Below are 14,995 nucleotides of genomic sequence, written 5' to 3' on the forward strand. Positions count from 1 at the left end.
GTGGAACCCAGTACTCTGGTATTGCAACCACCAACACGCCACGGTGCCACAACTGTAACTAGCCAGTGATTCAGGTTTTGATAGATACAGTACATGTTCACAAACATGAAACCCCTAATGAGAGATTATGGACAAACCAACTTCAAACTTATTCTCACAGAGTATTATAGGGAAGGGTGTGTCTAAGGCTGCGAGACCAAACCATTGAGTCATCTTTCAAAAGTCCTTCCTCAAATGGTTACCGTATTTGAATAAAGAATTGGGTGAATAAACAAAGTTTTTTTGCACACAGGAAGTGTTTAGCTAAATGATAATTTTAGACCTAACATACCATGTGAAATGATTGTGGAAAAAATACTGCTGTTCTGTGCTCCTTGTACAACTCCAATTCAATACATAATGTATCAACTTTAGGTGTTGACATTTTCTTTAGGGCCATCAACTACCAAATTTCCTTATGTTCATTAACTGATGTAGCCACAACTTGACCCCAGGGTTACTTGGTATCTGCTCTGGTGTGTAGCTGGATGTGGTTAGTTGAATGATTTTAAGTTGCAAGTAATAAAACATGCAACTTATTACATGCGATATTGTAAAATATATCATATCTAGATAAATCGGTGGTGCCGTTACAATGCAGAAGGACTGGTAATTAATTTATCATAGGAGAGTAGCTTTATATTCTGCCTGCTGGACATTTTTGTCCCTGATGTTGTTTGACTCAAAACCTGAAACAGAGGACTGCAAATAAATGATTAGGAGACTGCACATAGTTTGCGTGTAAAAAATATAATGTATAGCGTGCACCAACAGATAAAGTGCAGTATGGGTGCGCGGTTTGTATTGTAAAATAAAAAATATTTGTTTCTTGGTGATCATTGGTATTTCGTTTTGTGAATAATTATTTAGTGTAATAAAATGTTGTAGAATCTTAAGCTTCAGTAAAATATGCAGAGAAAATTCAAAGAGAGATTATAGGATGTGCATGCGATTTTGTTTTTCTTTCTCTCCCAAGATGAACAGTAACGTGTAATACCTTTGTTGAATTAGTAGTTGGCTATTGGTAGAGAATGTCTGGTATATCGGTTCTTAATATATTTTGATTTACATTTTAGATTTACATATCGTTTGTATTATGTTTCAATAATAGCCTAAAGTGTTGAGTGGTCATGGAAATTTTTTATTTCATTTGTAAGTTCATTCAAATTCAACCAAGACTCATTCATCTGGGAGTATTGTGTGTTTCATCCATTGATGTCATGCACTCCGTGAGGTTGATTAGCGCCATTTGGGTACCTTTAGCGGGCTGCTGGCCTATTAGTGCCTTTGGCTGTCGGAAAATAGTGTAAACAAACATGTAAATAGTCTCTAACTAGTTTCCCTTTGTGAGTTTACAATTCTGACCACAAAAAAAAAAACTAAATAAAAAAAACTGTTAGAAACTTCTGCGTTGACCCTGACCTTTCCTTTGATGAACATATAAAATATGTCTCGAGTTGCTTATTTTCATCTTCGAAACATTGCAAAAATCAGAACCTTTCTATCAAACTGATGCAGAAAAACAAATCCATGCTTTCATTACTTCTAGACAGGATTACTGCAATGCGCTTCTTTCTGGTACCCTGACAAATCAATTAGTGCTGCATGCGGCTGGTAGAATCCTGACTAGAATTATTATTTTTTAACACATTACTCCTGTACTAGCGTCCTTACACTGGCTGCCTGTTAGTGTTAGGGCTGATTTTAAGGTTTTACTGTTAAATTATAAATCAATACACGGACTTGCTCCTACTTACCTTGCTGAAATGATCCAGCCATACATACCTACACACAACCTACGATCACAAGATGCAGGTCTTTTAATTGTACCTAGAATTTCTAAACAAATAGCTGGAGGCAGGTCCTTTTCTCATAGAGCTCCACTACTGTGGAATGATCTGCCAATTAAGGTTAGAAATGCAAACTCAGTGCAAACTTTCAAGTGTCTGCTAAAAACTCATCTCTACAACAGTTTATGATTAGGTGTAGCCTGGCCCGGGGGCGTGAAGGTTACCAGAAGGCTTGATACTGTCCACCCTTGCTGTCTTGACAGGTGGGCTCTCGTCGCCACGGGGATGCCCTCCCTCCAATGTCTTTCGAGGGAAGAGTCCATTGGCTTGTTGTTTTGTCTCTGTTGCGCGCTTGTGAAATTGGGCTGTACCTGATTCAGGGTGGTTGCAGTTGGTGGGTGTCCCTTTGGTTGATGCCTGGCAATGTGGGTGGATTGATTTCCTGCCTGTTGGGCCCTGTCCGGATAGGGCCACAGTGTCGCCGGACCCCCCTGTCTCACTTCCAAGGTCTGACGCTGCTATACTATTGTGCTGGGTCAGTTCTCCTTCTCCACTATAAATTGTTGTTGATATGAGGAATGCCTTTTATGAATTTTTCCCAGTCTTCTCCCGTTTTAAACTTTAGGAGGACATGAGGTCCTGGTCCACATCTGCAGAGTACCTGGTTTGGGGGGCCCGTTGCTGTCCCTTTCCTTGACAATCTGGTCATACCTAGTCTAAATTTAAATAGACTCTGGATTTAGCACACATGCATTTATTAATTATTCCAATTGGACTCTTAATATCTCACCTGGCACAGCCAGAAGAAGACTGGTCACCCCTCTGAGCCTGGGTCCTTTCTAGGTTTCTTCCTAAAATTCGGCCTTCTTAGGAAGTTTTTCCTAGCCACTGAAATTCAACACTACTGTTGTTTGCTCCTTGGGGTTTAAGGCCGGGTGTTTCTGTAAAAGCACTTTGTGACAACTGCTGTTGTAAAAAGGGCTTTATAAATACATTTGATTGATTTCAAAATGGTAGTTTTATTTTAATTACAAACTCAAAAGCCAATTCCTAGGCATTTGTTTAGCAACAAGAGTATAGCTCATTCTTTGACTAAGCCATTTTAAAATTCACATACAGTGGGGAGAACAAGTATTTGATACACTGCCGATTTTGCAGGTTTTCCCACTTACAAAGCATGTAGAAGTCAGAAATTTTTATCATAGGTACTCTTCAACTGTGAGTGAAGAGTATCAGAAAATCACATTATATGATTTTTAAGTAATTAATTAGCATTTTATTGCATGACATAAGTATTTGATACATCAGAGAGGCAGAACATAATATTTGGTACAGAAACCTTTGTTTGCAATTAGAGAGATCATACGTTTCCTGTAGTTCTTGACCAGGTTTGCACACACTGCCACAGGGATTTTGGCCCACTCCTTCATACAGACCTTCTCCAGATCCTTCAGGTTTCGGGGCTGTCGCTGGGCAATACGGACTTTCAGCTCCCTCCAAAGATTTTCAATTGGGTTCAGGTCTGGAAACTGGCTAGGCCACTCCAGGACCTTGAGATGCTTCTTACGGAGCCACTCCTTAGTTTCCCTGGCTGTGTGTTTCGGGTCGTTGTCATGCTGGAAGACCCAGCCACGACCCATCTTCAATGCTCTTTCTGAGGGAAGGAGGTTGTTGGCCAAGATCTCGCGATACATTGCCCCATTCATCCTCCCCTCAATATGGTGCAGACGTCCTGTCCCCTTTGCAGAAAAGCATCTCCAAAGAATGATGTTTCCACCTCCATGTTTCACGGTTGGGATGGTGTCCTTGGGGTTGTACTCATCCTTCTTCTTCCTCCAAACACGGTGAGTGGAATTTAGACCAAAAAGCTCTATTTTTGTGTCATCAGACCACATGACCTTCTCCCATTCCTCCTCTGGATCATCCAGATGGTCATTGGCAAACTTCAGACGGGCCTGGACATGCGCTGGCTTGAGCAGGGGGACCTTGCGTGCGCTGCAGGATTTTAATCAGGGATGGAAATAACATTTTTTGATTTCAAAATCTACCAGCCACTCAATGTTTTTACCAGCCACTTTCTTGTTTTTAACCAACAATGTGAAGCGTGTTCACGACATACAGAGCAGTACATTATCAGATTTGTCTCGTCGTAAACTAACCAATCATGGGACTCCCCATTGTCTGCTTTTCTCCATCGTTCTTTAAAAAAACTGTTTTGACTTTCGCCTCTTTGTCCACTGGCTGAGATGTTTTCTCAGCGGAGCTCTTAACGCCTGTGATGTAATGCCACATTTTTTTTTTATGTGCGCCGCCTCTAAAGTGTACGGAAGAGGATTAGTGCCAAGCAATAATAAAAAAAATAAAACCATCTCGACAATAAAATCATTATAATGCGAGATTAAACTTGTTAAATTTCGAGAAAAAAAGTCGAAATACAATCTTGAGAATTAACTCATTAAATATCGAGAATAAAGTCGTTGTGTTTCGAGAAAAAACTGGTTATATTTCGAGAAAAGTCGAAATACAATCTTGAGAATAAACTCATGAAATATCGAGAATAAAAGTCGAAATTAAATGTAGAGAATAACGCATTCGATCAGTGTGCATTGGATAGTCTACTGATAGAGGACATGGCAGAGTTGGATCAATTAGTCAAGCTATATTATAGACTTTTTCATTAACAAAGAAATACTATCAACTATTAGCTAATTATGACAGAATTATAATTAGCATACGAATTTAAAAGAGAATTTGCAAGCGGCTAGGTCTTTTTAGAAGAAAAAATCTGTACAATTTGCGCGATGTACTCGCTTTTGTCCAACATGAATTGACAACCAGTGGACAAAAAGGTTATCGCTGGCTTCACCTACGCGCGATTCATCAAGGTTTCGTGGTTTCCCAGGATACCATTAATCGGATTATTAAACTTTATTCTTGATATTGAATGAGTTTATTCTCAAGATTGTATTTCGACTTTTTTCTAAAAATTTAACGAGTTTAATCTCGCATTATAATGACTAATGTCGAGATGGTTTTATTTTTTTTAATTATTGCTTGGCACTAATCCTCTTCCGTAAAAGTGTCCGGGTGAAACAGTATGCCATTTTTATTTACCCGCCACGGTGGCCGGTAGGTGAAGCGAGTTTACCCGCCACAACACAAAATCACCCGCTTTTGGCTGGTGGCGGGTGCTAATTTCCATCCCTGATTTTAATCCATGACGGCGTAGTGTGTTACTAATGGTTTTCTTTGAGACTGTGGTCCCAGCTCTGTTCAGGTCATTGACCAGGTCCTGCCGTGTAGTTCTGGGCTGATCCCTCACCTTCCTCATGATCATTGATGCCCCACGAGGTGAGATCTTGCATGGAGCCCCAGACCGAGGGAGATTGACAGTCATCTTGAACTTCTTCCATTTTCTAATAATTGCAACAACAGTTGTTGCCTTCTCACCAAGCTGCTTGCCTATTGCCTATTGTCCTGTAGCCCATCCTAGCCTTGTGCAGGTCTTCAATTTTATCCCTGATGTCCTTACACAGCTCTCTGGTCTTGGCCATTGTGGAGAGGTTGCAGTCTGTTTGATTGAGTGTGTGGACAGGTGTCTTTTATACAGGTAACGAGTTCAAACAGGTGCAGTTAATACAGGCAATGAGTGGAGAACAGGAGGGCTTCTTAAAGAAAAACTAACAGGTCTGTGAGAGCTGGAATTCTTACTGGTTGGTAGGTGATCAAATACTTATGTCATGCAATAAAATGCAAACTATTTATATAAAAATCATACAATGTGATTTTCTGGATTTTTGTTTTAGATTCCGTCACTCACAGTTGAAGAATACCTATGATGAAAATTACATACTTCTACATGCTTTGTTAGTAGGAAAAGCTGCAAAATTGGCAGTGGATCAAATTCTTGTTCTCCCCACTGTATTGGCCACAAATATATGCTGGAGACTCTATGCGAGGTTTATATTGATCTTGATGAATTTTGACACATCCCCATCCATGGCACTGTGACTACCCCCTTCCCCTTAGTCTTTCTTCACAACTTGGGTATCAATCTTTTAAGCCTGTCTGAAATTAGTGCTATTTCCAAATAAATTATCAGTACAAAGTTTCATTTCACAGTCAAATAAGAACAAATATACTTAAATGAGTTATCTTTGCTTGAAACAGTACTGTTTTGATGATGACATGGTGTGGTGTAATGTTGAAACAGGAGGCAGGACACTGGCGCTGGGTGAACAGAGGACCTTTTAAATAAAATAACTAAAATATAACAAAGCTGAAATTAAGGCACAAAACCAGAAACCTCATTCCATAGGAACATAAAGCAAACACAAAGACTGACAAGATACAATAGGATAGGAGGAACTTAAATAGGGACAGTGGTCAGGAACACCGGTGGAGGCAATAACAACTACCAGGTGTCCGTGCTCTTAATGAGGGAGAGAGTGCATTGGATCACACTGGTGTGGCAAGCCTGCTGGCCAGGACGTGACAGGTGTGTTTGCTCAAAACCCTTCTTTTCAGTTGGTGAAAAACTAAACATTCAAGTAAAATAGTGATATGTATGAATACAACCATTAATCTCTTATTTAAACTGTAAGTAGACGTACTTACACAAGAATGCCCAGAAAATATACAAAGAATGAATCTGGGGCTCATCTACGCACCTGTTGATTTTATTTCAACTTCTAAATTGACTGACAGTAAGAAACAGGACATAGTGCGCTTAAAGTGTACGTGAGCTAAATACGTATGCGTAACCTATTTTGTTTTGTAATTTCTACTGTCATTAATTCCTGATTTTCTTTTTTTTTTAATTATTTTTCTTTTTTTTTGGAGGGGTTCTTCAGACAAAAATACTTTAGAGATTTGCAGTCAAGACCAGTGCAAATTGAGTCAAGATGCTGATTGGAGTGGGGGTTAGAGTCCAAACCAAGACCACAACAGTAATTATTTTATAATGCTATCATAATGAGCTCAACATCTACAGTTTGTTAATATTTAAGATAATATTTAGAATTCAAAAGCCTCCTAATCACTGACTATTAGCAGTCTCTAAATAAAAATATTGGGTTTAGTGACCAGTGCAGTTTCCTATTCCAGCCACGTCATCAACATATTTTTTGCTATTCTGTTGCCAATTTCTAATCATCAACAATAGGTTTGATGTATACTACATGGGACCCAATTCAAATTCTTTTAGATAATATTTCCACCCACTGAATTTTTTTTTGGTGTGGATAGAAAAGTTTTTCAAAGCATTCCCCAATGATAACAATGTCATTAGCAACATCACAATGTTTGATGCTCTTCCCCATCCGTGGCACTGTGACTACCCCTTTCCCCTTAGCCTTTCTTCACAACTTAGCACGCTTGGAAATAGTGGATGCTGGTTCCGATCGTACAATGGCCCAAAATACTTAGGTTTTTCTAGATAAATTGTGTATGTTTGTAATCCAACCATCTTAAGATGCCTAGATCGGTGTGAAAGGAAGCACATATTTGGTTGAATAGAAATACAGCCCCGGAAAAAATTAAGAGACCACTGAACCTTTTTGTTTCCTTTCCAAAAAAGTCGAAAAGGAAAGTTTTGAGTGAGGAACAGAAGCGTTCAATTTGCAGTGGTATCTTAATTTTAACCCTTCGGTTTTGAGTTTTTTTTCCAGAGCTGTATAGTCAGATGATACTATGTTTCATCTTGTGGCCTTTAAGTTTCTTGACAAATGGGAAAACGCAGCGTACCTGGAATTTCTTCCATTCTGGATTGTGCATCCAGTGTGCTGTGTATAATTCTATATTTGATTTCACTAAACATCTTTATAGGTTTTGTAAACCATCAAATAAACTGCACAAATCTGAAGATTTTATTATTACATACGGAGGAAGTGTTGGCGCACCCTGAACTTTTTGGCCAAACTATTTTTATATGTGACAGAGGAATAAAACGGAAGATAATTACTTGAGCGGTGATTGATGATGACGGTGGTTAATAGCATTGCTTTCATCAGGTCATTAACGTGACTGGATCATTTCCTAAACACTTTGATTCTCTACGTTCAGCTGTCTTTGTGTTTATTTAATGGAATTATTTGTGCTTAATACTAAATGCAAACCAGTGAACGCTGATAATCTGCATGATTTACTCTTCTCAGCTTCTGAGCCAGTTATGTGGTTAGAGTGGAACTTGAAGCAGATCGGCTAGGCTAATGGTAATGACAGTCGCTAAGTAACAAGGCTTAGAGAACTGTGCCCACTAGTGAGTTTTTAAGGCTTTAAGAAGTAGGTGGAATTTTATTCCACTGACCCCACTGTCTACAGGGGCAAGTTGTCCTCCCTGGGAATTGGTAACAGACCAAGGTAGCTCACTTTGAAATTGGAAAAGCAACAGGAGGTGAAAAGATTCACAAATCTTAGACTGAGCATGCTCGTGCATTCACGATAAGGCAGACACAACCCACACTCCCTCACTCAGTTTTAGAATTACATGTACAATTTAATTAGAGGTCCATTCAAACAGCCAAATCATTTAATAGTCAGTATTAGTATTATGATCAGGATTAACACCTACCAGCCACTCAGCATTGTTACCTGTTGCTTATGGATATTTACCACTTGTCTAGAAAGATTTTCTAGAAGTGGGCCCCACTTGGCATGCACTACCACTTGTGAAAATGCTTCCTTGCCACACCCAAGCTCAAATTATGGAGTTCCGGTTTGCTAAGCTAAAATTCACTGCACTAACTAGTACTTCTGCTGTATGTCCTCCGCCTTTCCTGAATGGGATATGGGCTCTGCCTGTTGAGTATGCTGGTATAGAAACAAAGGCAACCTTCCACTCTCTTCTGTAAAGAAATCCCGGATCTCGCTAGTTTGAGTAGATTGCCCTTCTCTTTTATTACAACATTACTGCCTGTATGCCACTCCTTTAAAGAAATTCTTAAAAATTAAGAAAATGGAAAATGTAATCCATTTAATCTAATTCTGAAAATGGAGGGAGAAGTGTTCTATTGCTGTTGGTGTTGATGGGACTTAGGAAGTGTGGTTTAGTTTGTACCGGACTTTTGCTTTGTGTGGGTTTTCCTGTTTCTTTGGCACATGGGCAGGAGTTGGGAGAGAATGTAGGGAGAGAATGCAGTCCCCTGCCACATTCTGATCATAGAGGTGGTTAGAGGGCTTAAATAGGGGGAAATGCATTTTGGCATGGACATCCCACCCAGTCAACCTTATGAAGTGGAAAATTATATTGGCTATGTTTTTCACTTCTTAGCTACCCAGAGACTGTTTTGAGAGAGAGAATTGCATTCAAAGTTTTGTAGGAAATATTTAATAAAAAATGCACTATGCAATTTTGTGCCACCCATTGGCAGTAAGTTCTGTAACTGTATTAGGATGTGACACTCTACCAACTATGTGCATACTGACGAATCTGAAGCAGTGTCACCTCCAACCGTCAATGCTGGAGCAATGAACACAGACATTTATTTAAATGGGGTCGAAGTTGATGGGCCGCTTTCATAACCACAGAACAGAATCAACAAAGTAAACAGCTAAACCAATCAAAATGTCATCTTGGCTATCTATTACATTAGATGCATTGCCATATTCAACAGACTCGTTGATAGCTAGATAGATCTCACTAGCTACTTGACAGTAGACTATGAACGAGGAAACAATAATATGTATGTTTTGACCAGCTTGCACAAGGATAAATATAGCTAAAAGGAATTGTTATTCTTTCCTCTGAGCACCACATTAGCTAGGTTTGAACACCATTTTCCAGCAGCACAATCTACTTGGAATCAAGTAGTGTCTAGCCCAACTTGGCTAGCTAATGTTAGCTTATCATCTCATCTGTCTCTTTGTTAGTCAAAGAATGAGCTATACTCTTGTTGCTAAACAAATGCCTAGGAATTGGCTTTTGAGTTTGTAGTTAAAATAAAACTACCATTTTGAAAGCCATTTTGAAATCAATCAAATGTATTTATAAAGCCCTTTTTACAACAGCAGTTGTCACAAAGTGCTTTTACAGAAACACCCGGCCTTAAACTCTAAGGAGCAAACAACAGTAGTGTTGACTTTCAGTGGCTAGGAAAAACTGCCTAAGAAGGCCGAATTTTAGGAAGAAACCTAGAGAGGACCCAGGCTCAGAGGGGTGACCAGTCCTCTTCTGGCTGTGCCGGGTGAGATATTAAGAGTCCAATTGGAATAATTAATAAATGTATCTGGGCTAAATCCAGAGTCTATTTAAAATTAGACTAGGTCAGAAGTATGACCAGATGGACAGGGACAGCAACGGGCCCCCCAAACCAGGTGTGGACCAGGACCTCATGTCCTCCTAAAGTTTAAGACGGGAGAAGACTGGGAAAATTCAGAAAATGCATTCATCATATCATATCAAAAATGATTTATTTCAGCGAGTTGGTCAAAATGTGCAGAATAGTTTCTTTGTCATTGTTATATTTGACCAATAATAATTGGATTTAGCCAAGTAACAAACTAGCAGTAACTTACACAGAGCTTTTGTTACCTTACTTATTCAGTAGAAAGGTAGCAAACTCTGCATCACTGTTCAGAACTTCAGCTGTCGCCATCTAATAAGTGCCAAGTCCGGGTTTACCCTCGTCTTACTCAATGCTTTGTCTTTTGCTCGCTTTGCTTCTGTATATTTTGTTTCTGGAGTGGTCAGAAAGCGACCTTCCACATGCTACTTGTGACTATGGCAGATTATGCAGATAATGTAACTGGATATTTTAATATGGAAAATGCTTTATAAGGCACCTTTAACTAATTTCACATGTTGATTGCTAACTTACAAAAACAACAACCAGAACAAATAGAATAGGGTTTCACCATTTAACCCTGAAAATTCCCTCCCAAAAACCTGGTTGGTTATGCAATTTTAACTCCAACCAGGTAATCAGGCAATTTTTCCCTGGTAATCGGGATGGATTAGCCAGTTTATTATTTAGAAATTAATGGAGATGTTCTTAATTCTTGCACAATTACATAGATAACACCTCTCTCCGTCTCTATGATTCTGACAGCCTCTGGGGCAGGAAGGAAGTATTTGGTCTCCCCTCAGTCACACTCAGAGAGAGAGGGTGAGAGAGAGCGAACGAGAGAGTGAGAGCCTTTTAAGGAAAAGGCCCTGTTCTCACTCAAGTGTAGCCAAGATAACACACTACACACATGCATAGAGAGACAGACAGATCAAGGGTCACACTCAGAGTAATGCTTTGACAAAATGTGCACTTATGAAAATATACAAAATCGTATTTTCATTACTTTTGTGGAGTACTTTTATGTTGCATTTTCTATGTATTTACAGTGTCTTTGTGAGAATGTCTTTCTAAATTGTCAATAATGTGACAGCCAATTAACCACACAGGCTTCCACTATCTAGAAAAAGGATGTCCTGTCACATGTTAATCGTATCCCTATACAGAGGATGTAGGATGTTTGTGCAAAACTAACTGTCTCTCTTATTCTTCCTTTCTTTTCCTCTGTTCATCCTCCCTCTCCCTCTGTTGTCTTTTTATCTGAAATGTAGGCCGAGGCCAGGCTGGCTGCAAAGAGAGCAGCCAGGGCAGAGGCCAGGGAGATCCGTATGAAGGAGCTGGAGAGACAACAAAAAGAGGTAGATATAACCAGAGGGCACTACATTACACCAAAATCACACACAATGTACAGTACAATGTACACCTTTAACGTTGCATTCAATGTAGTATCCATGCCTTGAATTGAGGGGGTTTGCTGGGGTTCCCATTGTTACCCCTAGTTTAAAAAGAAAAGAAAAAAGTCTAAAGCGAACCTTAAAAATAAGCTTAAAAATAAGCTAAATCTTGTTTGCTTAAGATTTTTTTTATATAGCTCTCTGAAATCCTTAGTTGAGGCTCTCCCAACAAAACAACATTTGGGCCGAATGGAGGTGGGACGAGGGAAACAGTAATGGCTACTGTAGGAATGGTTTGAGGAACACAACAACAAGTTGAAGGTGTTGACTTGGCAAAGTCCCGAGATCTCAGTCCAATTGAGCATCTGTGGGATGTGCTGGACAAACAGGTCCGATCCATGGAGGTCCCACCTCACACCATACAGGACTTGAAGGATCTGCTGCTAACGTCTTGGTGCCAGATTCCACAGCACACCTTCAGAGGTCTAGTAGATTTTGTTTTGGTGGCAAAAGGGAGACCTACACTATTAGGCAGGTGGTCATAAAGTTATGGCTTATCGGTGTCAATGCCAATCAACAATCAACTTTATCCAGAACATGCTGATTCAACATTCAAGTTATCCTGAATATTTATTGGGTTTTTTTGTTCTCAGAATTGACTTGTTATTGCTGCCGTTAAGAACAAAATTTAGCCTCCAGGTAGGCTTATGTTAATTCAAACTTCAAGCATTTTGAATATAACTGACCTGTGATTTTATTTTGTATTCCCCACTGGCTCACTGACTCATTGATCACTTACCAACTGCTTTTACAAAAAATAATAATAGTTTAGCATCCACCCTCATTTATTTGGAGTAATTAGACCCCTGCATACAGAAATTTAATATAACTACTGTACAGTTCCACACGACGGATAGAACTAAGCCAGGTGTGGAGCCATGGTCCAATGTTTAGTCTGATTGATGCACATATGCGACCCCTCGCTGGAGGCCAGTGTTTAATACCTCCACTTTCCATGACCTTTTATGTCACATGACCAGGGACTCTGGTCAGAAGCTGTGGAGTCACATGGAGGCCTGGGTAGATCATTAAAAACCAAGGTCAGTTCCCTTGGTGTTTCAGTCTTAATCTGAGGGGCCTTTCATCCTGTGCCAAGGTGGGACCAGAGGTGACTGGTGTTAATATTATATTGTAATCACCATGGCAATCCTCTGCACTAGTGTGGAGAATATTCTGCCAAATAAATTAGCCTACAATTAGCAATCAATATGAACAACAGCTATGACCATCTACTTCAAAGAGCCAAGTCATTTTGACATCTACAATTTTCTGTAACACAATCCTTAATTTGGGTTTATTCTCTGCATAAAAATGTCAGGAATATAAATCTTAAAGGCTTATTGATATGGATTCATGAGGCCCACTTATTGTGTCATAAAATAGTTTTACACAGAAGTGAGCTGCTAAACATTAGATCTAGATGTTTTCTGTAACTGCTTATTAAACTGTTATGCACTTTTATATATGATTATAACTTAATATGTAGAATACTCAGTTGGGCATGAGTCCAAAACAAATATTAAAAACCATAGTTTGACACTGTGAATAGTATTAGTATGAGCGCCCTCAAAATGAACAGCCATATACAGTGCACTCCATAAGTATTTGGACGTTAACACGTTTTGTTGTTTTGACTCTGTACTCCAGCACATCGGCTTTGAAATGAAACAATGACATAGTTAGGTTAAAGTAGCAACATAATGCTTCGTCATTATGTTTAGTCATTTTCTTGCTGTAAGGTGGGTAAAGTATCTTTCAATGAGTTCTGAAAGAACAGACTTGAAATGCAAATGTCACACCCAGATTCACCTCTAGACCTTTTATCATCTCTCTTGTGCATGAACTATGCAGTGACTGATCTGGCCAAGAAACCGCTAAGTAGACAATTATTCAATTATTTTTGGTCCCCTAAAATGGTGGGACTGTAAAGGGCAGTACCTTCTACATTGTTCACTTAAATGAAAGTAGCTTCAAATGACAGTTTGTGCTTTAACCATAGTCTTTGTTTAATTTAATATCCAATGTGCTGGTGTATATAACATAAGTAACAAAAGTTGTAACAATCCAAATACAGTACAGGCCAAAAGTTTGGACACACCTTCTTCTCATTCAATGTGTTTTCATGACTATTAACATTGTAGATTCTCACTAAAGGCATCAAAACTATGAATTAACACATATGGAATTATGTATATTAACAAAAAGTGTGAAATGTCTTATATTTTAGATTCCTCAAAGTAGCCACCCTTTGCTTTTTTGATAGCGCTGCAAACCCTTGGTGTTCTCTCAATGAGCTTCATGAGGTAGTCACCTGAAATGGTTTTCACTTCACAGGTGTGCCTTGTCAGGGTTAATTAGTGGAATATTTTCCCTTATTAATGGGGTTGGGACCATCAGTTGTGTTGTGCAGAAGTCAGGTTGATTCACAGCCGACAGCCCTATTGGACAACTGTTAGAATCCATATTATGGCAAGAACCAATCAGCTAAGTAAAGAGAAACGAGTGGCCATCATTACTTTAACAAATTAAGGTCAGTCAGTCTGGGAAATTGCGAAAACTTGGAATGTGTCCCCAAGTGCAGTTGCAAAAACCATCAAGAGCTACAACGAAACTAGCTCACATGAGGACCGCCCCAGGAAAGGAAGACCAAGAGTCACCTCTGCTGCTGAGGATAATTTAATCCGAGTCACCAGCCTCAGAAATCGCAGGTTAACAGCAGCTCAGATTAGAGACCAGCTGAATTCTATCAGCAGACACATTTCTAGAACAACTGTTAAGAGGAGACTGCGTGAATCAGGCCTTCATGGTCAAGTAGCTGCTAGGAAACCACTGCAAACACAAGGAATGGACATTAGACCAGTGGAAATCTGTGCTTTGGTCTGATGAATCCAAATTTTATACTCTTTGTGCGACGCAGAAAAGGTGAACGGATGGATTCTACATGCCTGGTTCCCACTGTGAAGCATGGAGGAGGAGGTGTGATGGTGTAGGGGTACTTTGCTGGTGACACTTGGGAATTTATTCAAAATTGAAGGCATACTGAACCAGCATGGCTACCACAGCATCCTGCAGCACCGTGCCATCCCATCCGGTTTGCGTTTAGTTGGACCATCATTTGTTTTTCAACAGGACAATGCCCCCAAACATACCTCCAGGCTGTGTAAGGGCTATTTGACCAAGAAGGAGATTGATGGAGTGCTGCGCCAGATGACCTGGCCTCCACAGTCACTGGACTTGAACCCAATCGAGATGGTTTGGGGTGAGCTGGACCGCAGAGTGAAGGCTAAAGGGCCAACAAGTGCTAAGGATCTCTGGGAACTCCTTCAAGACTGTTAGAAAACCATTTCAGGTGACTACCTCTTGAAGCTCGTCAAGAGAATGCCAAGTGTGTGCAAAGCAGTAATCAGAGCAAAGGGTGGCTACTTTGAAG

General features: G+C 39.7%; 1 protein-coding gene across 17 annotated transcripts in view; it reads left to right on the forward strand.

Annotated features, from left to right (window-relative positions):
- lrrfip1a (leucine rich repeat (in FLII) interacting protein 1a) overlaps positions 1 to 14,995 on the forward strand; it is a 55,833-nt gene that overhangs the window by 10,135 nt on the left and 30,703 nt on the right. For all 17 annotated transcript variants that reach the window (XM_010879670.5, XM_020054763.3, XM_020054766.3 and 14 more), the window contains exon 2: positions 11,383 to 11,469. In XM_010879670.5, coding sequence (XP_010877972.1) covers positions 11,383 to 11,469 — 87 coding nt within the window. The remainder of the gene's footprint in view (positions 1 to 11,382; positions 11,470 to 14,995) is intronic.

Source organism: Esox lucius, chromosome 16, assembly GCF_011004845.1.
Source record: "Esox lucius isolate fEsoLuc1 chromosome 16, fEsoLuc1.pri, whole genome shotgun sequence".
NCBI lineage: Eukaryota > Metazoa > Chordata > Actinopteri > Esociformes > Esocidae > Esox > Esox lucius.